Source organism: Vombatus ursinus, unplaced genomic scaffold, assembly GCF_900497805.2.
Source record: "Vombatus ursinus unplaced genomic scaffold, bare-nosed wombat genome assembly UNPS02004677.1, whole genome shotgun sequence".
NCBI classification, from domain to species: Eukaryota; Metazoa; Chordata; class Mammalia; order Diprotodontia; family Vombatidae; genus Vombatus; species Vombatus ursinus.
The window spans coordinates 64,679-92,184 of NW_020944455.1; the positions used below are offsets into that span (position 1 = coordinate 64,679).

The following is a 27,506-nucleotide window of genomic DNA, read 5'->3' on the forward strand; positions in this document are numbered from 1 at the left end:
GGTTTGAATTTTCCATCTGCCACTTTCTAGCTGTGTGACCTTGGACAAGTCACTTCTCCATAGGCCTCTGTTTCCTCATCTGTAAAATCAGGAGATTGGGCTTCCTTAAGTACGTTGAAGCTGTAAGTCAATAATCCACTGAATTTCATGGAGCACTGCCCAAAAGACTTAGCTCCTTTAGAAGGGAATAGGTCAAGCTGTTCTTCCCTAACCAGTCCCCCGATTTAAAGGGGCAGAATCCTTTTCCCTGAACCTGCCACTCATTAAGAATGGAATGGGCTGCCTTAGTGGATAGGTAGTGAGATACCTGTCACTGAGGGTGTTCCAGGAGACCATTTGTCACAGATGTTGTAGAGACAGTTTCTGTTTCACATGGGGGATGGATTCAGCCCTTTCCAAGTTCCCATCTAGCTCTGAAATTTTATTATTCTGTGACCTTGCTACCAAGTATTGAGAATTTTGGCAAGAAGAGTTAGAGATAGTATGTGGCCTGTTGTGACCTATTTATATGACTTTAGAAGGGTTGCATGATCAGGTTGTCTATAAATACTATATAATTAGAAGGTACCCCTTATTGTCTTTTTATATCTTTGCACTTTGGTATAATTTAAAGGAAAACTATCTTTTTGTAGACTTTTCACATTTTAATAAAACGTATCCAATTTAAGTAAAATTGTAAAAACCAATTTTTTTTAAAAAAAAATTTCTCTAAGCCTCCCAAAGCCTGATCCTCATTCCAAGAGGCAGTGTCCTCTTAGTGGAGAATATGATGAATTTATTATTGGAGGTCTGGGATTTGAATCTGAGATCTCCTGCTTCTCTGCTGTGTGACTTTGGATACCTCTCTTGACCTCTCTGACTTTTAAGTGTTTTCTTCCATAAAATGATACTATTGGGCTGGTTCAGGGGTTCTTACCCTTTTTGGTGATGTGGTCCCTTTGGCACAGCCATGACATCTATGAACCCATCTCAGAATTATGTATAAAAATGCATAAGATTACAAAGGAATCCAATTATATATAAATAAAGCTAGTGAAATATATTTAAAAACAAGTTCATGACAGCAGGTTAAGAATCTCTGAGATAGATTATCCTTTCCAGCTCTGAATTCCGATGATCTTCTAATTTTTCAGTCCCTACTTTGACTCGTGTGTGTATGTATATATAAGCATATATACTCATACACACATATACACATATGGTATATACTGTAAATGCTACATATGTGTAACTATATATGACAAGTGACTCCTTCTTACTCCATCCCTGTCTACTCTCTTGTCAGGCAGGCCCTGTGAATCAGGTAATTCTGTGCCTATTTCCTGGGAAATAAGAGTTATCATATATCTGTAAAGCGCTCTGCGGATATCACATTAATGCACAAGCATTCATTAGGTGCCGTCTCTGTACCAGGCTCTATGCCAGGTGCCCAGGTTATGAAGGCAAGGTGAAAGAGTCCCTCCCTGCCTTCAGGGTGCTGTTGTTCTGGCAGGGAAGACAATATTCTATAAGGAACTGTGCTAAGTGTTGACAATGCAAAGAAACAACCTTTGCCCTCAGGGGACTCATGGGGGGAAGACACTGAGCTTCTGTAAGTGTACGTGTGTCTAGATAAGGTGCAAACAGCAGATGTTTCTCTGATCCAGGAACTCCCATTCCTGTCTCAAGCACTGGCCATCTGTAGACAGGCATCTGCCCTACTTTCCACTGCCCCATGGCCTGTCAGACCCAACAAGTAAGGGTTCAGTCTGCTCACTGGCCTTTACTGAGAACTATGGAGCAATTACTGGGAGTGTAACATGGGGAATTCGAGCTGAGGACCAGGAGGCTTTGCAGGGCCTGCCTGACAACAGAGTGGACAGGGATGGGGTAAGAAGGAGCCACTTGTCATATATAGTTACACATATGTAGTATTTACAGTATATTCTATATGTGTATATGTGTGTATGAGTATATGTGCTTATATATATACATACACACACAAGCTACGCAAAATCAATACCAAACAATTAGAAGGCATTTACTCTTAATGTTTGGGGGTCCTCTCAGGCCTGGGAGAGAACAAAAACTCCCACACACAGAGTACGGCCCCCACCTGGAGACATGGACAGTGAGCAGATTGAACCTTTCCATACTGGGGCTGCTGACAGGCCACAGGGCAGTGGGGAATGGGGCAGCTGCTTGTCTGCCGACAGCCAGCGATTGGTACAAGCATGGGATAAAAGGGTGGGTGAAAATCCCTGCTGTTTGCACCTTCAGCTGGGAATTTGAGCCTGGGACCAGGAGGCTTTGCAGGGCCAGCCTGATGGCCGTGGGACATGAACCCACGGCCACCCCGTGTATGGGATAGGGTAGGAAGAAGTCATTTGTCATTCCCAATTCCCACCCCACCCCAGTTTTGTGCAGCTGCCCCCATGGAGCTGCTGCCAGGGTCAGGATCCACTGTGTGAGTAATGACAGATCAGAGGTGTGTCTCCCAAGAGGGGAATAGGCCGGGAAGATCTTGTGGCACCTACCTGCTTACAGGACATGAACTGAAAAAGGAAGGTAGGAGGCAGAAGGTTGGAGGGGGGTCCCTGATACTACATAAGCTGTCTCTCCAAGTTGGATAGGAAATACGGAAAGGTTTCAGATGGACCTGCCCCCCAAAGAAGAGCTGTAAGAAAATACCTCCTCCTGTTTCTTTGCAGAGGTGGGGGACCATGGGTGTGGAACACTGCATATACCGTCAAATGTCTTCAGTATCTCAGTTTTGCTCAACTTTTTTGTCTTCCTCTTTTTGATTTCTGGTTAAAAGGGTTGGTTCCCTGGGAGGGGCCGCTTAAGGGAGCTGGCCTAATGGGCCATAATGGGAACTCTTGGTGAAATGAAAACAAAAGAGGGCAATGGAAAATTATTCTTTAAAATGTTCATCGGCCTGCTCAGATCCTGAAGAAATTGACCAAATTCTTTTCCATTCTTTTCTCTCTTGATGAGGATTTTATATTTGTCAGGAAACTTAGCTCCCTGGTGGCCATATTCATCCATGCTGTGTCTATTTGGAATGGAGGGCCCACATAATGTGAGTAACTATGATTGTGGCCAAACTGCATCGGATGGATTGGGCAACATTTTATACATTCCTATTACTCTTTTTTAAATTGCCTTTTGTTTTCTATCACTTTCATTTCCAAATATGTTTCTCTCCCCTTCTACCTAGTGAGCCATCCCTTGTAACAAAAAAAAGGGGGAGAAACAGTTTATCAAACTGAAATTTGAAATTGAACCAGTTGAGTCTGACAGTGTATGCAGTGATCCGTACCCATGGGCCACCACCTTTGCAGAGAAGGAAAAGAGGCATTTTCTCATCTCTTTTCATAGACCAAATTTAGCCATTATGATCATACTATGTTCAGTTTAAAAAAAAACACTTTCAATTTACATTGTAAGCCAGTTAGCGTGCATTTATTAAGTGCTTACTGTATTTATTAAGTATCTTGCAGATCATTTAGTCCAGCACCCTCATTTTATAGAGGAGGTACCTGAAGAAGTCCCCGAAGGTGAAATGTTTCAACCAAGGGCACACAGTTGGCCGAGTCATGATTTGAACCTGGATCCTCTGACTCCAAATCCAGCTCTCTTTCTACAGACATATGGTCTGACACTGCCTAGGGGTGGAAGGGCTGTGCTAGATTATGGTTTATTATTATTATCATTGTTGTTGTTGTTATTATTTCCCCTCAAGTTTAGTCTGAGCCTGGATTCTTTTTTTTTTTAAGGCAATTGGGGTTAAGTGACTTGCCCAGGGTCACACACCTAGTAAGTGTCAAGTGTTTGGTCTGAGGCCGGATTTGAACTCAGGACCTCCTGACTTTAGGACCAGTGCTCTATCCACTGCGCCACCTAGCTGCCCCTGAACCTGGATTCTTCAGGAAGCAAGTGTGACCTCTAGTTGGCTGCTGGGAGAGAGGCAGGACTGTGTATGGAGTGGATAGGTCGGAGATGGCCTCTTGTAGCTAGTAAACAGAGAGCTGGCCTTAAAATCTGGAGACCTCTGTGGCCAGGAGCAAGTCACTTCTAGTTTCTCACCTCTAAAGCAGGTCTAATCTTTAGAGAAGCCGGCCCATAGCATTATGGGAAGGAAAGCTTTTAAAACCTTAAAGCCCCATAGAAAGGGGAAGATAGCATCACTGTTGTCTCCATTCATGGACCATAAATGGGCTGGCATTTGTGGCTGACCGTCATCACCGATAGAACGAGGACTGACCCAGGCTCTTTTTCCACAACAAAACTTCTAGATCGAAAATGAAGTCATCATCTCATTTGGACGTCTTAGCTACATTACCTCAACTGTCCAAATGTGGATGGCACAGATGTGCATCTATTAATTTTCCCTAGGATTTTATTGGACTCTTACCAATCTCAGTGAATACCAAAAAAGGGTGGGGGGGGTGTCACCAATGTCTAGTGGAATCAAAATATTTTAATGCTAAAAAAAAAATACCTCTCCCTCCTATTGAAGGAGATCTATTGAAGGTCTCCAAGTAGCAGCTAAATGAATGATCACTTGTCGGTTACTTTGCAGTAGGACTTCCTTTGCAAAGTGGACAGATTGGACCATTGACTGACAGAGGTCCCTAACAACTCTCAAATTCAGGGATAAATGTGTTTGGTTTTTTTTGTTTGTTTTTGGTTTTGTTTTGTTTTTGTTTTAGCAAGGCAGTTGGGGTTAAGTGACTTACCCAGGATCACACAACTAATAAGTATCAAGTGTCTGGTCTGAGACTGGATTTGAACCTAGGTCCTCTTGACTCCAGGGCCAGTGCTCTATCCACTGTGCCACTTAGCTGCCCCGATAAATGTTTTTGTAAAATAGTAATTATTATTGCTACCAACTTACTGGGTTCTTCTGTCTCTCTGATCTCTTTTCTATCTACAGATAGATATGATTTTGTTTTATTTTATGTAATCACTGTTCCTGTAGTTAGACATTCTACCCTGGGCGTTATTCGATCTATCTTTTCATATGACTGTTTGCTATTCGGCAAAGTCATGGTGCAATATGTAGGATTTGATAAGGCCAAGCTGCGCCATGCAGGTGTTTAGCTATTCCCCAGCTATTGGACATGTGTTTTGTTGCTCAAGTTTCATTGCTACAAATAAGGAGGCTGTTAACTATTTTTTGTACAGATGGGTGTGGGGGGAACATTTAAATGACATTGTTAGTGTAAAGTCCTGGGAAAATTTCATTTAATTTTCCTAGGCTGGTCTATGAATGTCCAGTAGAAGCAAATGTGATGAAAAGATCAGTGGGTCTCATTTTTTTGTTAATATGGGCTTTAAGTAGTTTTCTAATCTTTTATAAAGAAGACTTTGGACTAGATTTTCTGTTTGAGGGTTCTTTGCAGTTCTGTCTTCTTCTATCCCCTTGAGAGCTAACAGTCTATATTCTAAGCTCCTTCCCAGCTCTGACATCCCATGTTCCAAGGGCCCTCCCAGATCTGACATTCTGTGTTCTTTTCTTTTTCTTTTTTTATTTTTAACATGTGTTTTTAAAACTTTGGTTTACAAATTTTCTCCCTTCCTCCCTCCCCACCCACCCTCATTGTAAAGGCAAGCATCTCTATACAGGTTATAGATGTGTAGTCATGCAAAACACTTCCATAGTAGTCCTGTTGTGAAAAACTAAATATATTTCCCTTCATCCTATCCTCCCCCCATTTATTCTATTCTCTCTTTTGACTCTGTCCCTCCTCAGAAGTGTTTGCTTTTGATTATCCCCTCCCCCAATCTGCCCTCCCCTCTATCAACCCCCTGCTCTCTTGTCCCCTTCCTCTCTTATTTTCCTGTAGGGTAAGATAGATTTCCATACCCCACTGTGTATATTATTCCCTCCTTAAACCAAATCCTATGAGAATGAGATTCACTCATTCCCTCTCACCTTCCCTCATTTCCCCTCCACTGTAAAAGCCTTTTCTTGTCTGTTTCATGTGAGATAATTTACCCCATTCTACTTCTCCCTTTCTCCTTCTCCCAGTATAATCCTCTCTCACCCCCTAATTTATTTTCCAGATATCACCCCTTCATCTTCAACTCACCCTGTGCCCTCTATCTATCTATCTATCTATCTATCTATCTATCTATCTATCTATCTATCTATCTATCTATACATACATACAATTTTTCCCCTCCTACTACCCTAATACTGACAAAGGACTCATGAGTTACAAATATCATCTTTCCCTGCAGGAATGTAAACAGTTCAACCTTAATAAGTCTCTTATGATTTCTCTTTCCTGTTTACCTCTTTCATGTTTCACTTTAGTCTTGTATTTCAAAGTCAAATTATCTATTCAACTTTGGTCTTTTCCTCAAGAATGTTTGAAAGTCCCCTCTTTCATTGAATGACCATTTTTTACCCTGAAGGATTATACACAGTTTTGCTGGGTAGGTGATTCTTGGTTGTAATCCCATCTCCTTTGCCCTTCGGAATATCATACTCCATGCCCTCCGGACCCTTTACTTAGAAGCTGCTAGATCTTGTGTTATCCTGATAGTGTTTCCACAGTACTTGACTTATTTCCTTCTGGCTGCTTGCAATATCTTCTCCTTGACCTGGGAATTCTGGAATTTGGCTACAGTATTCCTAGGAGTTTTCCTTTGGGGATCTTTTTCAGGAGGTGATCGGTGGATTCCCTCAATTTGATTTTGCCCTCTGGTTCTAAAATATCAGGGCAGTTTTCCTTGATCATTTCTTGAAAGATGATGTCTAGGCTCTTTTTTTGATCATGGCCTTCAGATAATCCAATAATTTTCAAGTTCTCTCTCCTGGATCTATTTTCCAGGTCAGTTGTTTTTCCAGTGAGATATTTCACATTCTCTTCTATTTTTTTCATCCCTTTGGATTAGTGTTACAGTGCCTTGATTTTTCAAATTGTCACTAGCTTCCAATTTCTCCATTCTAATTTTTAAAAAAGTATTTTCTTCAGTAATCTTTTGGACTTCCTTTTCCATTTGACCAATTTTGATTTTTAGGGCGTTCTTCTCCTCATTGGCTTTTTGGACCTCTTTTGCCATTTGGGTTAGGCTATTTTTTAAGGTGTTGTTTTCTTCAGTATTTTTTTGGGTCTCCTTTAGCATCACTCTCAGTTTTTCCTCTAGTTCCCTTACTTGCTTCTCAAAATCCTTTTTGAGCTCTTCCATGGCCTGGGACCAATTCATATTTTTCTTGGAGGCTTTGGATGTAGGAGCTTTGGCTTCGTTGTCTTCTTCTGGTTGTATGTTTTGATCTTCTTTGTCACCAAAGTAAGATAATATAGTCTGACTCTTTTTGCGCTGCTTGCTCATGATCCCGGCCAATTACTTCAGTTATAAACTCTTTGTTAAGGTAAAAGTCTGCTTCCAATGTGGAGAATGTACTGTTCCAAGCTTCGGGGGTTTTGTGTAGCTGTTTTCAGAGATACTTCTAGGGACCTGTAAATTTTCAGTTCTTTCAAGGTGGTATGATCAAGGGCGAGGTGTTTACTCCTTTCCTGGCCTGTGCTATGGTCTATGAGCACTTTTTTCTATCTTGGAGCTGTGAGGAGGGTTTCCTCTCCACAGCCACTACAAGCTCCACCACACCAGTGCTCCTTCTTGCCCAAGACCCACCCAGAATTGTGACCCAGATCCAAGCACAGGCAAAGCAAGAGAATCCTGCACCAGCAGAGAAATCCCTACAATCCCCGTCTGATCATCCACGTGATTCCCCCTCAGTCTGTAGGCCTGAAGCTCAGGAGGCAGCAGCCACCCTGGGGCTGAGCTCAGGGAATGGGCCTGGGACCCCGCACTTCTCTCTTACCGCAGACACAGACTTTTTCCTGCTAACCTTCTAAGTTGTCTTTGGTGTTTATGGGTTGAGAAGTCTGGAAACCACCACAGCTGCCCACGATTCAGTCCTCTGAGGCCTGCTGCAGGGTCGCTGTGGCTTGCATGTCCACTCCGCACTGCGCTCCTCTCCCCACCCGGTGCGATATACCTTTCTGATCAAACATACAGGTTGTCTTGGGCTGCAAATTTGTTTTGCTCTATCTTTTTGTGGGCTCTGCTGCTTTAGAATTTGTTTAGAGCCATTTTTATAGTTATTTGGAGGGGTTTGGGGGAGAGCTCAAGCAAGTCACTGCTTTCACTCCACCATCTTGGCTCCACCACTTGACACTTGTAACTCTTGAGAACTGTATCTGACATTCTGTGTGCTAAGGGCCCTGTTAGGTTTGACATTTTGTCTCCTAAGGTCTCTCCTATTCCCAAAGATCTGTTCCCTAAAGTCCCTGCCTATTCTATCCCTTGGTTCTTTGGTCCCTTCTAGCCCTGACGTTCTATGAATCTGATCTTAGACCCATTGAAACCGGCTGCATGGCCTGAGCACTGCATGTGGTGTCCAGGGACCTTGGTTTGACTTCTTGTTCCACTACTTACTCCCCTGTATGACCTCAGGCAAGTCACCTTTTCTGTCTGGGCTTTAGCTTCATAGTCTATAAAATGAGAGGAATGGGGTAGAAGACCCCTAAGGTCCCTTTCAGCTTTGGTCCTGTGATCCCTATTACCCATAGCTTTTAGGTTATAGACAGTTCTGCCCCATATGTGATAGTAGAGTCTATATATGGTATGGCACACAACTCTCCCAGGAACCCCCAGCTCCCCTTCATGCTAGCCAAATGGGTCAGCCCATGAGAACTATGCTCAGGAGAAACAGAATTTTCATGGCCTGAAACCAGCAGGAAACCAACAGTGAACTGTGAGACTTGTTTCTTGCCATTTGTGGTCTATGAACCAACCAAATCAGGACAGCTGTCATGAGCGACTGATTTGTACTGAATCATTATTTGTCTTTTGTGGTTGGATTCTTCAGCCATAGGAAGATCCAAGCCTCCTGAGTGGGACTTAGAATTCAACAAACATCTCTCAAGCACCTACTATGTCCCAGGTACTCTGTTAGGTGCTGGGGATACAGAAACCAAAATGAAATAGTCCCTGCCCTCAAGGAGCTTATATTCTGCTGTACAAAGATAAGATCACAGTTTTATGTTGAGAGGGAACCTTACTAGACGTTTACTAGCTGGGCATGTCACTTCACTCTGTTTGCCTCAGTTTACAGTCTTTGCCAAGAAAACCCCAAATGCGGTCACAAAGAGTCAGACATGACTGAAAACGACTGAATAACAGTATATTTGCAAGTATTCACAGTTAGCATGAAGGCTAGCTGTGGAAAACCATATCAAACAGATTTGTCATTAAAAAAATGACCAAGTTATGCTGAGTATTATAAATACTCAAGTCAACTACAAAGGACATATGAAGGAAGACACTATCTACCTCCAGAGAAAGAACTGATAAACAGAAGTATGCATGGTATGGTTGTGTGTGTGTGTGTGTATCTGTGTCAAGTGGTGACCTTCTCTAGTGCAGTGTGAGGAGGGAAAGGAAAACAGTATGGAACTTAAAATGTAACAAAAAAAGTAAATTTTTAAAAATGAAAAAAAGAGAGAGAATCTTAGGGACCTCCAAATCCAACCTCCTTATTTTACACATGAGGAAACTGAGGCACAGAGAGGGGAAGTACCTTGCCTAAGGTGTCCACAGCTAGTACATGTTTGAAATGAGTTTTGAACTGAGGTCTTCCTGACTCTAAGTAAAGTGCTCTACCTACTAGCAGGGGTGGGGAACCTGCGGCCTGGAGGCCAGATGTAGCCCTCTATGTCCTCAAGTGTGGCTCTTTGACTGAATCCCAACTTCACAGAACAAATCCCCTCTAGGTCCTCAAGTGCAGCCCTTTGACTGAATCTAAACTTCACAGAACAAATCTCCTTCGTAAAAGGATTTGTTCTGTCAAACTTGGACTCAGTCAAAGGGCCACACTCAAGGACCTAGAGGGTCACATTTGGCCTCAAGGCCAGGATGACATGACATGGCTCAGATCTGTGTTTTGGGAATATAACTTTCACAGCATCCTTTAGAGAATGGAGTAGAAAAGGAAGGGAGAAGACTGGAGCTAAGCTAGAAGATTGTCCATTTAGCCTAGGTGAGAGGTGATAAAGGTTTGAATTAGCGAATTGGTTCTTGAGAAGAAAAAAGGGGACAAATGTTAGAGATGTAGAAATAGAGCTGGAGCACTCTTGGCTGAGTGATTGCAGTGGGGGTTTGTGGGAGAGGAAGAGTCAGAGCCATTCTGAGATTTCAGGCCTGGGGACTGTTGTCCCAGCAGCAGCAGCAGGAGAGTTTGAAGGAGGCATAGGTTTGGGGGAAAATATGCATCATGACGTTTTGATGCCTATTGGAAAAGGCCAGCAGGCAGTTGGGAATGTGTCTGGAGTTTCAGAGAGGGATTAGGGCCAGATATATTAGTAAAGGAGTCATCTTTATAGAGGTATGACTTGAGCCAGTGGTATCAAGTGAGATTTCCAAGGAGAGATGTAGAAATAGAAGACAAGGAAAAAATTGTAAAAAAAATTATAAAAAAGACTCTCAGAGTTTATAAAAAAGACCCTCTAGTACTGACATTCTTTGTTCTAAGGTCCCTCTCGGTTCTGACACTGTATTCTAAGGTCTCCTCCGACCCTAATTTTCGATATTCTAAGCCTTAGAATCAAGATCTCTCCCAGCTCTGATATTCTAGGTTCTAAGGTTCTCTCCCAGTTCTGACATTCTCTGTTCTAAGGTCCCTCTCCGTTCTGACACTCAGTATTCTAAGGCCTCTTCCAACCCTAATTTTCTCTATTCTGAGGTCTCTCCCAGCTCTGATATTCTGGTTCTAAGGTCTTGCCCAGCTTTGATATTCTGGGTTCTAAGGTCTCTCCCAGCTCTGATATTCTGGGTTCTGAGGTCTGGCCCTACTCTGATACTCTGTGTTCTAAGGTCTCACTTAGCTCTGATATTCTGGGTTCTGAGGTCTGGCCCTGCTCTGATATGCTGGGTTCTAAGGTCTTGTCCAGCTCTGATATTCTGGGTTCTAAGGCCTCTCCCAGCTCTGATATTCTGGGTTCTAAGGTCTTGCCCAGCTCTGATATTCTGGGTTCTAAGGTCTCACCTAGCTCTGATATTCTGGATTCTAAGGTCCCTCTAAGCTTGGACATTCTGCATCTCCAAGATCCAGCCTTTCATGCTCTAACATTTTTTATAGTCGAGGCATCTGTGCCGAAGGACACTGGGCGTCCTGTGCTCTCTGAACCAAGTCTGAGTGCAAACACCCACACTGTCATTTGGGCTTTGGTTTCATTCTGTACAGGGTCATGAGCACAGAAGTGAATCATCGGGCTTATTGCTAATTCATTCATTAAATAAACATCTGTCAAGCACTTTCAACGTGTGAGGGACATTGGAGATCCCACGATGAAGAACGTTTGTTCCTTGCTCCCAAGAAGTTTGTGGAGCAGGCATTCTCAAACTTTGGGGATCCCAGGCCCTCTTTGGTAGGCATGGGAAAGTGATGGACCCCTTCTTAGAATTATGTTTTTAAATAATTGAAGGAAATGCCAAATTTTAATTAGACATCAATGAAAATAAAGATGTTTATCCCATTGAAGTTAATGAATCCCCTGAAACCTATTTCACAGACCCTTTCATGTCTAGGGACCCCAGGTGAAGATTTAGAAGGAAGGACAGGACATCGATTTTTTAAAAAAATCCCTTAGTATACAGAACAAATCCATTTTGCAAAAATTGTCTGCTGACAATTCAGATGACTAGAACCTAACCCCATTCATTTTGGTGGAGGACATGATGGTATGTTTTGGGACTCTCTCTCTTCCCCCACTCCCAGTTTTCAGGCCCTAGATTTTAGTGCTGGCTTTCCCACTTGTTACTGGCTTTGCGAGTTTGGGTGAGTCACCAAAGACCACTGAGCCTCAGCTTTCTCATCTGTAGAATGAGAGTCTTGGAGAGAAGATCTCTCTAAGGCCCCTCCTTCCTGCAGCTCCAAATGTCAGATCCTCCAAATACTTAACTGAAAAGAGGAAGAGACAGCATGTGAGTGCTGAGGTGGTGGGAGAAAGGTCATTTAATTTAAATCAGCACTGTTCAAATCACTTTGCACAAAGTTTAGTTTCTGCTATTTAAAAAAAAAATTAAAAGCACCAAAGGTTTTCTCTTTATTTGTTTTAATTAACACTTACAATGATGGAGTTTCAGGGCAGGGACTAGAATCAATTAGTAAGCAGTTACTAAAGCACCTACTGTGTGCTAGGTCACCTACTGTGTGCTAGGTGCTAGATGACAACAAAGACAAGAGAGAAACCTTCACTGGCCTCCAAGAGCTTACATCCTATAGAATCCTAGGATATCGATCAGAAATGGGGTTGGGGGGGGTGGCTCTGAGATATCTAATCCAACCTAGATAGTTGTTTGAAGACCTCTGATGATAGAGAATTCCCCACCTTAGTTCTACTTTTCTAAGCTCCACATGATAGATTTTCGAGCAATGAAATATTTTGATATTTATCGAGAATAATCGTGCCTTTGTTGCAGAGAATTGATGATATGATTATTGTTCTATTCACCGAAGCTAATCATCGCTAAGAGGCACCTGGGTGGCCCAGTGGAGAAGAGAATGGGGCTTTTAGTCTGGAAAGCCTTAGTTCAAATCCTGCCACTGACACTTACGAGCTATGTGACCCTAGGCAAGTCACTGAACTTCTCTGAGCCTCAGTTTCCTCATCTGTTAAATGGGGATAATAATAGCATTCCCCTCCTAGAATTGTCATGAGGATTAAATGAGGTAATGTTTCTGAAGTGCTTTACAAATCGTAAAGCACTATATGAATACTTGCTATTATTGTTGTTGTTAATAAGTTTGAGATGTGACTAGTTCAGCTAGTGACTCACAAACTTAGGGATTATTTTTGCCACATTGTACTAGGTGGAAAATAACGTCACCCCAAAAAGACCAATGATTTGGCATTAGAAAACTTAGGATGTCAGAACCGGACTGTACTTTAGAACATAGCCAGAGGGCAGCTGGGTGGCGCAGTGGACAGAGCACCGGCCCTGGATTCAGGAGGACCTGAGTTCAAATCCGGCCTCAGACACATAACGCTTACTAGCTGTGTGACTCTGAGCAAGTCACTTAACCCCACTGCCTAGCTAAAAAAAAACGAAACAAAAAAAAAACAGACAAGAACATAGCCAGAATGAACAGGCTGACTTCAGAAAAACCTGGAAAGACTTGTATGGTCTGATGCTGAGTGAAGTGAGCAGAACCAGGAGAACGCTGTACATGGTAACAGCCATGTTGTGCGATGACTGATATTGATAGACTTAACCCTTCTCAGCAATACCAGAATCTAAGAGATCTCCAAAGGCCCCGTGATGGAAAATGCTATCCACAAAGAAGAAAGAACATAACTATGGAGTTTGAATGCAGATCGAAACATGCTATTTGCTATTTTTTTTCCTTCTGTTGTGTTTTGTTTCCTCTTTCTGGTGGTTCCTCCTATTGGTTCTAATTCTTCCTTCCAACATCACTAATGTGAAAATATTTTTAATAGGAATGTATATGTATAGCCTATATCAGATTGCACATCATCTTGGGGAGGGAGGTGGGGAAGGAGGGGAGAAAAATTTAAAACTCAAAAGCTTACAGAAGTGATTGTTGGTAATTCAAAATAAATTAATTTTTAAAAATAAAATATTAAAAAAAGAACATAGCCAGAGCTGAGATGAACCTTACACTCTAAACAGTTAGCCATTTATTAATAATTGTACATTATTTATTATTCCACATTTATTTATTATATATTCCACATATTATTTATTATTCCACATTTATTATTCCACATCGTGACTTTCTCCATCATGGTTTCGATATATCGTGGGTCAGCATAAGAAATTAAATGGGAATTTGGGGGTAGTTTTGCGGAAACCACAGGCAACCCACAAAGACCAGCAGATGACACAGAAAAAGTTTAGAAACTCAGAAATGCATAAAATATATGTATAGTATTGTATAATACCAATAGACTTCTCTGGTATGAAGGGAAGGCAAATGGATTTTCCAAATCGCAGGGGTGCTGGACCCCTAACCCCCATGATGTGGAACAGATAACTGTACTTACTGTGTGCCAGGAGCAGGAAACGCTAGGAAGTCTAATGGGGAAGATAGCATGCAGACAGCTATGAGTATGCAGACAATGCCTGAGTAGATGGGAGGTCATCCCTGAGAAGGGCTAGGAGGGAGTGCTGAGAAAGCACCTCCTGCAGAAGGTGAGATTTGAATTGAGTCTTGAGGGAAGCCAGGAGGCAGAGGCAAGGAGGGAGAGCGTTCCAGGCATGAGGCACAGTCAGTGCAAAGGCATGGAGATGGGAGATAGACTATCAAGTGTGAGGAACAGAGAGGTCAATATCGCTAGATCCTAGATTGTACAGTATGTGGAAGGGAGTAAAGTGTAAGAAGATTGAAAAAAGTAGGAAAGGGCTAGCTTGGAGAAGACTTTAGAAGCCAAACTGAGGATTTGGTATTTAATCCTAGAGGTAATAGAGGGCCACTGTAGTGTGCAACCTGGGAAGGAGTCTTTTAAATATAGCTGATCAGAGCTGAGATTATCAAGAGAGAGAGAGCTGGAAGGAAATCAGCTCTTCTCAACATTTCTCTAGTGCTTTTAGGGTTACAGAGGACTTTTCCTCGCCACCAGCCCTTAGAGGGTTGGCAGGCCAATGGGGGAACATGACATTGCTGTCATCACCCAGCTGAATGTCAAAGCCATGATTTAGTTCAGGTTTTTTTTTTGTTTTGTTTTTTTAGGCAATTGGGGTTAAGTGACTTGCCCAGGGTCACACAGCTAGTAAGTGTCAAGCGTTTAGTCTGAGGCCAGAATTGAACTCAGGTCCTCCTGACTTCAGGGCCAGTGCTCTATCTACCTCGCCACCTAGCTGCCCCAAAAGCCAAGATTTAGAACTTCAGTCTCTGAGCATAGACCCAAGTGTTAGAGGGACTTGTAAAGTAGAACATTGACCATCGGAGCTGCGAGAGGCCTTCATCTTAAAGAGAAGAAAGCTGAGGCCCATGACTTGGTCACATGGTGGCAGAGCTCAGACTTAAAGTGAATCCCATTCACCCAAGTGGTTATATTGTCTGTATTCCATTCCATATATTACAGAATAACAAACCTTTAATTATATTAAGCATAGAAGCATAGGTATTTTTGAATCTATTTTAAAATGAAAATTTTGGCTTTTGAAAGGACAAACTAAATAGACTTTTGACCCTGGGAGAATTTATTTTTTTTATAATAGACTTCACTTTCCCTTTCTGTTTATTCACAGCCTGAAAAGGGGAAGATGAGGTTTCTTGTTTTTTGTTTTTTTTTTTAAATTCTGAAACTATTTCTCAATGTAGAGCAGGGGCACAAAACACTCTTTACACCTGCTGATGAAATGAGACTCATATTTTTTTTTTGCTTCTGAAGAAGCCAGATGCTAAGTGACGCCCACTAGGTCACTGACCATAGTTACTTTGAAGGAAGATCTACCCTGGGCCCTAAATCTTCTTAGAGCTGCTGTTAGAAAATGCTGTGAGGGAGCGGCACCTGCCAAAGACTGGGGTCCTTCCACAGTGAAGGGATGGCCCGGGCACACACAGTGGAGAAGAGTGAGAAAAGGCCTGTCTGGGAAATTTTTCCCTGAAAGATGTATTGTTTCTTACACCAGGAAATCTAAGGGTATGGTTCCTGCCCCAAAGGGAGACTAAACAGAGCTCCATGTATTTTTCCTGGGGTTACTGTGATGATCAGATGAAAGCACTTAGCACCCTGCCTGGCACATAGTAAGTGCTATATAAATGCTGGCTATGATGATGCCAACATTTCCACCTCCTTACCTTTGTTCATGCCTCATCCTCCCAGTCCCAGGGAATCCTGGCCCTTTTCTATCTTCCCTGGTTGAAATTCCTTCTGGCACTTCAAAGCCCAGCTCAAGCACCACCTCCTCCATGAAGCCTTCCCCCATACTCATTGCCCCACCCCACCCCTACCAAATGATCTGTCTCTCATCTTGGAATATCCTACTCTACTTGGTACTGTAGTGTAGGTATCTGTGACTTGGCACCCAGCTCTATTGGAAATTCCTGGAGCCCAGAACTCATCTAGCGCTTTCCCATAGGATATAAGGTCCTAAACAGAATAGGTGCTTACTTGAATAAATGAATGAAGTGTGGGAGAAGTGCACTAGGTGCTCTGCTTTCTATCAACGTGACCTGGGGTATGGGTCATTTAACCTCTCTTGGCCTTCTCTCATTTATAAATAAAAGAGTTTAGACTAGGTGGATGCTAAGGCCTCCTCTGGGTGCCAACAGTTAAAGCTCTCTGAAGTTTCTTCTCTCTCTAACATCTGATACTCTTAGATCTCTCCCACCTCTGATAATTGATGTTCTAAGGTTCTTTCTACTCCCTAATATTCAGGGGGCTTATATTTTGATGGAGGAGTTGGGCTTTGGAGTTAGAGACGCAGTGTGCTTTCAAGATAGGGTAAATACAATGTCATTGTAAGACTAGTAGACCTTAAGCTCTTTGGCAGTGGAATTATCTGCCTCACTTCTGCCTTTGTATCCCCCAGTGGCCCAACACAATACTTGCCTGATACACAGTTGGTGCTTAATTGGTGCTTATTGATTGAGGAGGAAAGAAATAAGCATTTATTAAATGTCTACTATGTGGCCAGGTAGTGTCTGTGCTAAAGCACTTTACAAATATCATCTCATTTGATCCTCAAAGCAACCCTATAGATGCTGTTATTATCCCCATTTTTATAGTTGAAGAAACAGAGGCAGCTAGAGAGTAAGTGACTTGTTGAGAGTCATACAGCTAGTAAATGTCTGAGACTCAAGTCTCAGGAGCAGGAGTTCTTAACCTGGGGGTCCATGAGCTGTTTTTCAAACTGTTTTGATAATTGTATTACAATAGAATTATTTTCCTTTAGAATCTTCTCTCTTCGATTTTGTGCATTGTTTAAAAAGCAGGAATCTGAGAAAGGGTCCATGGGCTTCACTAGTGTGCCAAAAGGAGTGTGCCACATGAAAGGTTGAGAATCCCTCCTCTAGGCCCGGGGTGGAGAAGGTTCAGGTCCTTCCTGTTCTCATCTCATCGTTTATGTTTGAAGGGCCCTTCTGCTCCAGTAGTCTGTGAGTCTGTGAATGAATATATCACAGGATTATCTGGGAAATCTCTCATCTCTTAAATTAAAGTGAGCCTAATCTAGGATCTTTCTTTTTCACCAAAAGCATGCAAAAAATTCAAAACATTCATTTTCATGCAGCTTTTATTAATCTTTGATTTTTACCTGTGCAGGGCTATGCATGTAGATTATTGGCTAAGCAACCCCAGCTGGCCACTGCTCACAGCTAGGGCCAGGCTCCATCGCTGGCCAAACAGGTTTAAATGCAAGTGTTGGCCTAGTGATGATTGGTTACTGGTCCAGGGTAACCCAGTGGGTGACACAGAGAAGGTGGTTAAGAAGATTTTCAAAAATACATCGTTACGTGTATAGATCAGGCAATATACATTTAAGCAGCCAGTGGGTGGGGATTTGGGGAAATCAAACAGACAGAAAGGGGTAGCTTGTGCAGTTTTCAAAAGACTGTGGACTTGGACGGTCACTGTGAAGGCATCTTAGGCCAAGGTAACTCCTGGGACCCAGAGGGGCAGCCCCTTAGTGCACATGTTTTCCTGGAGATGGCTTCTTCCTTCACTCAATTGTTCAAGGGTTAATAGAAGGCCTGTTTGTGCCCTAGGCCCGTGGTTCCTGCTCTATCTAATCTCATTTTGCAAAGGAAACTGAGGTCTGGAAGAGTTTGTTGACCTGCCCAAGGTCACACAGCCCTGCCATTAGCTTCTGGTGGGAATGTGAGGTTTGCAGGTGGATTCATAGAGTGTTAGAGCTGGAAGGGACTTTCAAGATGAACCCTACTCAATTTTATGGAGGAGGAAACTGAGTCTCAGAGAGGCTTGGCCCAAGGTCACATAGCAAGTGACCCAGATCTTCTAGTCTTGTGTTCTTATATGTACCTGTCAGTTAACCTCTCCCTGCTATCTACCTGGGGACCTAGGTATGTGGCGAGCCATTTCAAATATACTTTAGGGGCTAGATGGCACAGTGGATAGAGCCCTGGAGTCAGGAGGACCTGAGTTCAAATGCGGCCTCAGACACATGGTACTCACTAGCTGTGTGACCCTGGACAAGTCACTTAACCCCAATTGCCTCACAAAAATTTAAAAAAAATATATACTTTAGGTGCCCTGAAATTAGTGATAGAGGTATAAATGAAGAGATGGTATGGATTCGTGGCTGGAGAGCTGCCCTCCAAGTCAGGAAGACCTAGGTTAGGGGTTCTTAATCTGGGCCCTGGGAATCTACATGGTTTGCTTCCAATATCATGATAACTGTGCATCCTTTGTAATCTTGTATTTAATTGTGTGCCTTTAAAACCATGATTCTGGGGCAGCTAGGTGGCGCAGTAGAAAGAACTCCAGCCTTGGAGTCAGGAGGACCTGAGTTCAAATCCGGCCTCAGACACTTGATACTCACTAGCTGTGTGACTCTGGGCAAGTGGCTTAACCCCCATTGCCTCGCCAAAAATAAAAGATATATTAATAAAACCATGATTCTGCGAAGGGATCCCTAGGTTTCACCCAAATGCCGTAGGACTTCAGGCCACGTAACAAAAGGTTAGACCCCCCCCCAGCCAAAGGTTTTTGAAGAAATGACGAATCTACAAAGCCACATTCCCTCATGTTTAAAGTGAAGGCAAGGGCATATCCTCCCTATGACATAGACTCCCTCCATCTCTGGGTTGGTCTAATGGAAGTGCTTTGTGTGTCATGAGAGGCCTCCCAAAATTAAGCCTTGAGTGACAAAGGCCCCTGTCCTTCTGGGAACCGTTTCCATAAGGAACCTCCCTGGTCATCTCTGGCCTCTGTGTAACAGTCACCTGCCCCCCTCTCCAAGGCCCCCACCAGCTGGGGAGGCTCAGAGAGCAGTGTCTTCCCATATATGAATTACAGTTGTATAAAAGTTGAGTTTTATGAGGGTGCGAGTGTCCTTTTGGCTAAGCTGAAGGAAACATCTCTGGGCTTGTTCTCCTGGTCAATGGCAAGGCAGCTTTCTCAAAGCAGTTCTGGGGGTGACCCCAGGCCCACTGATGCTCCAGCATGCATCAGATAAAACAATCACAGCTGGGCTCTTGCTCGCCAAGAAGAACACACTCTGTCAAGCAGTCCAAAGGGGGTCAAAAATAAAAACTACACTGAACTTCAGATGTTTTCACTAGACCCAGCTGTTGGAGGGAGACAAGAGTGATAAAGAAGGGGAAAAAAATCTGATCACGGCAATGGGACCTACGTCTCCCCTTGCCCCAAGGGCCAAGCTTCTTCCTTGGCGACCATGGCCTCGGTACATTTATATCACAGGCCTCAAGAGCTCGTGGAAATCTTGGAGGTCATTTACTCATCTGTTTCATTTTGCAAAGAAGGAAACCAAGGCCTGGAGGTGTTCAGTGACTTGCCCAAGGTCTCACAACTAACAAGTAACACAGTCAGGATTTGAACCCAGGGCTTTTGACTCCAAATCTAGCACTCTTTCCATTGTACTGCCTTCCCTTATGATAGGGAAGAGAGAGAAGCCAGAACAGTGGATCACAGTGCTATCCTTTGACCTTTCTGAGTCTCGGTTTCCTCATCTGTAAAATGAAAATGATCCTGTGGCCATGTAGCTTACTAGAGTTCGAAGGCTCAAATGAGAGACTGGATATACAGACTGATTCAAAGACCAAAGTGGCCATTCGAGATGTCCCAGCCATCAGGACTGCACCAGTCCCCCTCTTCCTTGTTGTGGTCAGATGAGTTCGTGCTCAAGCCCAGCTCTGGATGCCCAGGAGCCCTCACTTGGGCCTCCTAGGCCCTGTTGGAAAAGATAAGACAGTCCAGGGCCTGAGCAGACTCGTAGCAAAGAGCACCAAGCAGGTGTCTGGGGCCTTGGGAAGGCTACTTGAAGGGTGGCACAGTTCAAGATCTCAGGGAAAGCAACCTGGACCAGAGCCTTTTAAGCTAACCTAATAGCTATTCATTTGGAGGGATGAGTCGCAGATTTGCCCACTGAATGTCAGAGCTAAGAGGGCACTTAGAACAGAGAATGCCAGAGCTGGGAGAGGCCTTAGAACAGAGAATGTCAGAGCTGGGAGGGCCCTTAGAATAGGCAATGTCAGAGCTGGAGGGGACCTTAGAATGGAGAAGGCCAGAGCTGGGGAAGCCTTGGAACAGAAGAGGTCAGAACTAGTAGGGCCCTGAGAACAAGGGATGTCAGAGCTGGGAAGGGCCTTAGAATAGGGAAAGTCAGAGCTGGGGGAACCTTAGAACAGGGGATGTCAGAGCTGGGAGGGACCTTCGAACATAGAATGGCAGAGCTGGGCAAGGCCTTAGAACATGGAGCAATAGAACTGGAAGGTGCCTTGACGACATGGAATGTTGGCCAAGAAAGGGACCTTAGAACATTGAGAAAAAGAGATGAGGAGTCCTTCAAGAGCATCTAGTTTAATCCTCTCATTTTACAGAGATAGAAACTGAGGCCTGGAGCTGCAGATCATGCAGTAGTATAGAGCAGAACAGGCCCATCTGACTCAGAACCAGTACCCTTTGCATTAAATCCTAAGGCAAGCAGTGAATTATCCACCTTTACAAACAATATCAAAAGGAGGACTCATCATGGGGCAGATTCTGTCAGACATGGTCCATGTGTTGGTTTGTTTTGCTTCATTGTTTCTGTGTTACAAAGGTGGGGTTCTACGGATGAGGTGGGGAGGGGGAGGTCAAAAATGACGTACCCAATGAGGGTCCAGATACCTGGCCTCTTGCTACTAGCTTCCTACATCACTGGATGATGGCCCAGTTGCCAGAAACTGCCCATCATCCTCCATTTTCCCAGAGAATCAAAGCAGCGACTGAGTTGGGACCCCCATGGCCTACTCACTCTTGTTGATGGGAGGTGAAGAAATTGTGCCTACTTCAAGCCCTCCATAGTCATCTAGACCCCTCTCCACCAGGTCACCTCCTGGGACACTTAGACCAGCCTAAGTCTAGAGCTCCCCACTTCCCCCTTCTTCTGTCTCTTCTACTTTCCCCAACCTGGGCACCCCCAACTTCTCCCTCTCTCCCTTTCCTCCTTATATCCCCTCTCTACCCCTGACAACTAGCATCCTATCTGGTGCCCTGGGCCACATTGATCCCAGGAAAGGTGTGACAACCCACTGTCCCTACTGTCCTCACATACTGTAAGGCCTCTCCTCTCTCTCTCTCTGTCTTTCTCTCTCTCTCTGTCTCTCTCTCCCTTTTTCTGTCTCTCCTCTCTCTGTCTCTCTGTCTCTGTCTCTGTCTCTGTCTCTCTCTCTCTCTCTCTCTCTCTCTCTCTCTCTCTCAAAGTTTTTAGGATGTCAAAGTAAGAAGTCCCTTCCCCTGATAGCATACCTCATGTTTCATTTCCATTGTCTTGGGCCTGTCCCTCTCCTTCTGTTCACCCTTCGATAACCTGCTTCTATTTTTAACAAACTGCCCTTTGGATCAGACACCTCTTAATCTCACACTCCTTCCACCTTCTTGTCCTCACAGAAACCTGGTTCTCTCAGAAAGACCCTGCATCCCTGGCTGGCTACTCCAGTCCTGGGGGCTCTCCCCTCCCTCCAACCAAGTGAGCCAGAAAGAGACATCAGAATGCTTCTCGTTGTGAGGACTACCACTTCCAGGCCCCTCTTTTGACCTCCATCCTTCTCTGGCCCTATCCAGAGCCTGATTACTCTTCTCTCCTGATCCTCAAATCTCTCTTCCTTCTTTCTCAGGGAGTTCAGTACCTAACTCACAGTCATCCTCTCTAGCCCAGCCTTGCCCTATATTTTAGGGATATACTGATGCTTTTCAAACACTCTGGCTTCCTATTTCATCATCTTCTCCCATTTCTCTGACCTAGGGCTCCAGCCTGCCTTAGCCATACACAGGGATGGTCACCATCACCCACAAGGTTATCACCTCCGTTACCCAGAACTCTGAAATTCCTCTCTGAGACCATCTCTCCCTGTAGCCTCACTACTCCTAAACCTATTCTTTGGCCTACCACCTCCTCCCCTTTTACCAGTCCTTCATCTCTGTCCTTGTCTCACCTTCCATTGTCTCTACCTGGTTCAACTTAATGCCGTCCTCTGCCTTCAATACCTTGCCCCCTTGTCTTGCAACCACCCGTCCTTTTCCAAACCCTTGCCCTGGGTTACCTGTACCACTAGTCTTTCCTGCTTCTGCTCACCTGCTACTGAATATCCTTGGAAGAAATCAAACAACCCTGCCAGCTGGGTCTGTTCCAGAATCATATTATCTCATCAACTGGGCCCTCACTGCTGCATGGTGATTCTTGTGCTCTCCCCTGATTGATGCTCTATCACAATATTTCCACCTTTCTCTTCTCTCCTCAAGCCACCAACACTAGTCCTTTCCCACTCCTTTTCAGCAGAGGACTTGACCTCATATTTGACCAAGAAAATGGAGGCCATCAATCCTGAGTTCCTTCTCCCCACTTCTATACTGCAAATCCTTCTTAATATCATCCCCCATTTTCTCTTCCTTTGTTCCAGTCTCTGAGGAGAAGGTAGCCCTTCTCCTTGCCATGGACAGCTCTCCCTCAGATTCCCCTCTTCCCTTCTATCTCCTCCAAGAACTATCCCCTTTGATCATCCTCTTCGGCTTTCTACTCTTCAATCTCTCTTTGTTCACCGGCTTCTTCTCCATGGCTATAAACAGTCTCAGTTCTCCCTGATCATTTAAAAAAAAAACCTTTCAGGGCAGCTAGGTGGCACAGTGGATTGAGCACCGGCCCTGAAGTCAGGAGGACCGGAGTTCAAATCCGGCCTTAGACCAAGCACTTGACACTTACTAGATGTGTGACCCTGGGCAAGTCACTTAACCCTAATTGCCTTAAAAAAAAGTAAATGTGACCTTCCTATTACCTCAAATTTACCCTATTTTTCTCCATTCTTTGATAACCAACCCCACCCCCCAAAAGCTGCCTCCACTCATTGCCTCTATTTCCCTATATCCTTTTGACTTCTCATCCTCATCATCTGGTTTCATACTCCACTGCTTGAAACACCAAGGTTACCGATGATCTCAACTGTGAAATCCAATGACCTTTTCACGGTCACAGAATCACATGCTTTTTTAGTTATAAGGGACATCAGAGGCCATCTAGTCAAAGGCCACTTCTTTCTTCCCAACTTCTTTGTTGGCTCTTGGCAGCTCCCACCCCCCCCACACACAAATACTCTCCCTACTTCTGATGATCGCTTCTCTCTGGCTTCTCCACCTATCTATCAGAATGTTCTTTCTCAATCCCCTTAACTGAATCAAGTATCCATGCCCTGCAATCTCATCAACTTCCATTGGTTCCATTTTTATCTCTATACAAATGACTTCCAGATCTATATATCTAGCCCTCACCTCTCTCCTAAGCATCTGTCTCACATCATCAACTTCCTTTCCCCTAGATATTTCCACCTGTGTGTCCCTTATATTCGACATATACAAAACTGAGCTCATCATCTTTACCTACCCTGCAACCTGCCACGCTCATCCCTACTCCTCCATTCCCCTTTTCCTATAGAGGACACCACAATCCTTCAGTCACTCTCTAAGGGCCATCCTCAGCCCTTTTCTCTCCTTTGCCCCTCAATCCAATCAGTGGTGGCAACTTATTATTCTTCCTCCACAACACATCTCATGCCCCTCCCTTTCTCTTCTTTCATACTGCCAGTTCAGGTTCACCTCATCCCTCACTTCAGCTGTGGCAGTGGTCTCCTATTTACTGTCTCTGCCTCCAGTCTCTGCCCTTTCCAAACCATCCTTCACATGGCTGCCAAATTCATATTCCTAAAGCAAAAGTCTGATCATGTTATTCCCTTGCTCAAGAAGCTTTGAATGGTTCTCAGTTTCCTCTAGGGTGGAAAACAAACTTCTCTGTTTGACAGTTAGAACTGGCTCCAACCTATCTTGGAATGGCATGGTGGAAAGAATGCTGAGTCTGGGCAACAGGGAGACCTGAGTTAGAATCTCACCTCATGTGTGGACATCAGCACACTTTACCATTACAGATGGAAAATTACAGATGGAATTACAGATGGAAAAATCCATGTGACAGACTGTCACATCAGTTGAAGGAGCTAGCCAGATTTATCGCAGGGAAGAGAAGACTTAGGGGGGTTGTGATAGCTGTGTTTGAGTACCTGAAGGGTTCTTCCGTGGAAGGACAATTACATTTGTTCAGTTTGGCCCTGGAGGGTGAAACCAGGAACCATGGATAGAAAGGTCAGAAAGACCAATTTGGGTTCGATGGCAAGAGCTGGGGAGGGGCCTTAGAAAGTAGAACGTCAGAGCTGAGAGGGATCTTAGAATTGAGTCTGTCAGAGCTGGGAGGCATCTTAAAACAGAGAATGTTGGAGCTAGAAGAGACCTCAGAATACAGAATGTCAGAGCTAAGAAAGACCTTAGAACAAAGAAAGTCGGATCTAGGAGAAGACCTCAGACTAGAGACAATCAGAGATGGGAATGACTTTAGAATATAGAATGTCAGAACTGGAAGGGACCTTAGAACAGAAAATATCAAAAATGGAAGGGACCTAGAACAGAGAATGCCAGATGTGGGAGGACTCATAACACAGAATGTTTGAGCTGGGAGAGCCCTTAGAACAGAGAATATTTGAACTAGGGGAGGCCTGTAGAATAAAGTATGTTTGAGCTTGGGTCACCCTTAGAGTAGAGAATATTATAGTGAGGAGGAGCCTTAGAACAGAGAATGTCAGAGCTGGGAGGGGCCTTAGAACACAGAATGGCAGGGCTGGGAGGGGCCTTAGAACACAGAATGGCAGGGCTGGGAGGGGCCTTAGAACACAGAATGGCAGGGCTGGGAGGGGCCTTAGAACACAGAATGTCAGAACTAAATGGAACCTTAGTACAGAGAATGTTGGAGCTGGAGGGGACCTTGGAATACAGAGCACAGGATTTACATCTGGGAGGGAACCTACCAGATCATCAGTCCTACCCCTTCTTCATTTAGAAGGTGAGGAAACTGTCATACTTGCCCCAGGCCTGGCAGCTCTTTATAAGGGGAGGTCCTGAGGTGCAAGGTCTCAGGTTGTGCCAATGGTGCTTGGGCCTTGGAGTCGGCCCTGCACCCGTGAGGGAGCAGGACTGGGCACCTCCCTGCCTAAGCCCAGAATCTGTTTGTTTTTCTTCTCTGTCTTCCAGCTCTAACCTTGGCCTCCTGGTCATGAACCAGGCCTGGAATCTCTGGAGCACGTCATCACTCCCTGAGTTGTGTCTGCTCATACCTTGCTATCTTCCTTCTTTGGGTCTAGGGGGGCTCTAAGACACTTGCTTTAGCATTTTTCACATTTCTCAAGTGGGACTGTCTGTTTTCATGCACACAGTATAAGAGGCAGAAAGACTGGAAAGGGCTTTGAAGGGGGAAAGGTTTGCATGTGTTTGCATAGGATTTCTAGGTGGAAGGGACCTCAGAGATCATCCCATCCCATTTTCTTTTTCCTGGGCCACTGATTTAATCAGCAGCGAGAGCTCCCAGTGAAGAGATTACCTCTGCCATTGGAGATCAGCACCTAGTCTCATAGAGTTCTTTATTGACACTGTGGAGAGGTAGTGTTGCCCAAGGGCTACAGAACTAGCCTTGGAATGAGAAAGATCCAGGTGTAAGGCCTTGCAAGGCTAGCTCTGTAGCCCTTGGGCCACACTGCTTCTCCATAGTGCCAGTAATAGCCCATAAAACAAGTGTTTGGAAGTTCACAAGGCACTTTCCTCAAGATGGCTCTCAGGTCCCCATTTTAGAGATGAGAAAACTGAGGCACTGAGCAATTAACTGACTTGCCCCTGACCACACAGGTCTGCAATGCCTGAGGTGGGATACCAGCCCACTTCTTTCACCTTCATATCTCTCTCCATTTCTTGCTGCATGTATCAGGCCTGCTTTGTATTGACTAAATTAAAAGCACTTTGAATTTTAGATTCCAGTCCCATATCTGGTTCTTGGGACCTTGTAACCTTGGCTAAGTCACTGCCCTTTCCTGAGCCTTAATTTCCTTATTTGGAAAACAGAGAGAAAAACACTTGGGGCTACTCAGATCGTGGGGTGGTGTTGAGGAAAGCCCCTCTGACAGCTATTGTCATGGTTTGCAGAGGCCTGAGAGCCCCAGGTAGACTCAGTTCTGGGCTGTGCTAGCAAGTTCCGAAGGCAGTGAGTTCCAGTTAGCTCTGTGTGCCAAGGTATCAGTGGGAGCATCACATAATCTGCACACAGCAAATAAGCTGCATGGTTCTTGATCATTTTCCCTGGGGCTCCTTGGGTCTAACTGGGCCAAAGCTCTGTGGCCACAGCTGGCCAGATGGTGAGAATCCTAGAATGTTAGACATGGAATGGAGCTTAGAACATAGAACATTAGGGCTGGAAGGAACCTCAGATCACGGAACATAGAATGTCAGATCTGGAGGGGACCTCCGGATTATTCTAGGCTAGCCTCAGCATTTTATGAAAGAGGAAATGGAAGTCCAACTTGGGATAGTGACTCGTATTTGTTGTTGTTCAGTCGTTTTCAGTCACATGACCCCCATTTGGGATTTTCTTGGCAAAGAAAATGAAATGATTTACAATTTCCTTCTCCAGCTCGTTTTACAGTTGGGAAAACTGAGGCAAACAGAGGTTAAGTCACACAGCTACTAAGTGTTTGAGGCCTGGGGCAGCTAGGTGGCTCTGTGGATAGAACACTGGCCCTGGCGTCAGAAGGACCTGAGTTCAGATCTTACCTCAGACACCTACTGACTGTGTGACCCTGGGCAACTTACTTAACCCCGAATGCCTTTAAAAAAAAAAAAAAAGTAAGTGCCTGAGAGCAGATTTGAACTCAGGTCCTCTTGACTCTGAGCTAGTTGCTCTAACCATTGTGCCATAGCTGCTGACTTGGATTTATGTAATGCTTATCTCAGCTTTCAAAGCCCTGAGTGGGTAGGGGATAGGTAGATAGGACTTTAAAAAATCATTTTAAATTACATTAATTAGATTTTTAGTTAAAATTAAAATATTAAACTCTAATTGCTTACCTCTCAAAGAGGGGGAAGGGGAGGGAGGAAGGGAGGAATAGAATTTGGGACTCAAACTTTTTTTAGGGGCAGCTAGGTGGCCCAGTGGATAGAGCACCAGCCCTGGAGTCAAGAGAACCTGAGTTCAAATCTGGCCTCAGACACATAACACTTACTAGCTGTGTGACTCTGGGCAAGTCACTTAATCCCAACTGCCTCGCAAAAAAAAAAATTTAAAAAAAATTTTTTTTTAAATGTTTTACCATGTAATTAGGAGGAAAAATTAAATATATATATATAATAAATATCTTTATTTTTGTTTAAAAGATTAAAATTTTTTAATTGTGGTTAGAATGTTACTCTTTTAAAATATCTCCATATGGCAGCTTCATT

The 27,506-nt window shown here is 44.1% G+C and overlaps 1 protein-coding gene across 1 annotated transcript in view; it reads left to right on the forward strand.

The window, feature by feature from the left end:
• The first annotated feature begins 1,787 nt into the window (after positions 1 to 1,787).
• Positions 1,788 to 27,506, forward strand: part of AR (androgen receptor) — a 152,093-nt gene continuing 126,374 nt past the window's right edge. Inside the window, exon 1 of the mRNA XM_027839075.1 lies at positions 1,788 to 1,869. Coding sequence (XP_027694876.1) covers positions 1,865 to 1,869 — 5 coding nt within the window. The 5' untranslated portion in view covers positions 1,788 to 1,864. The remainder of the gene's footprint in view (positions 1,870 to 27,506) is intronic.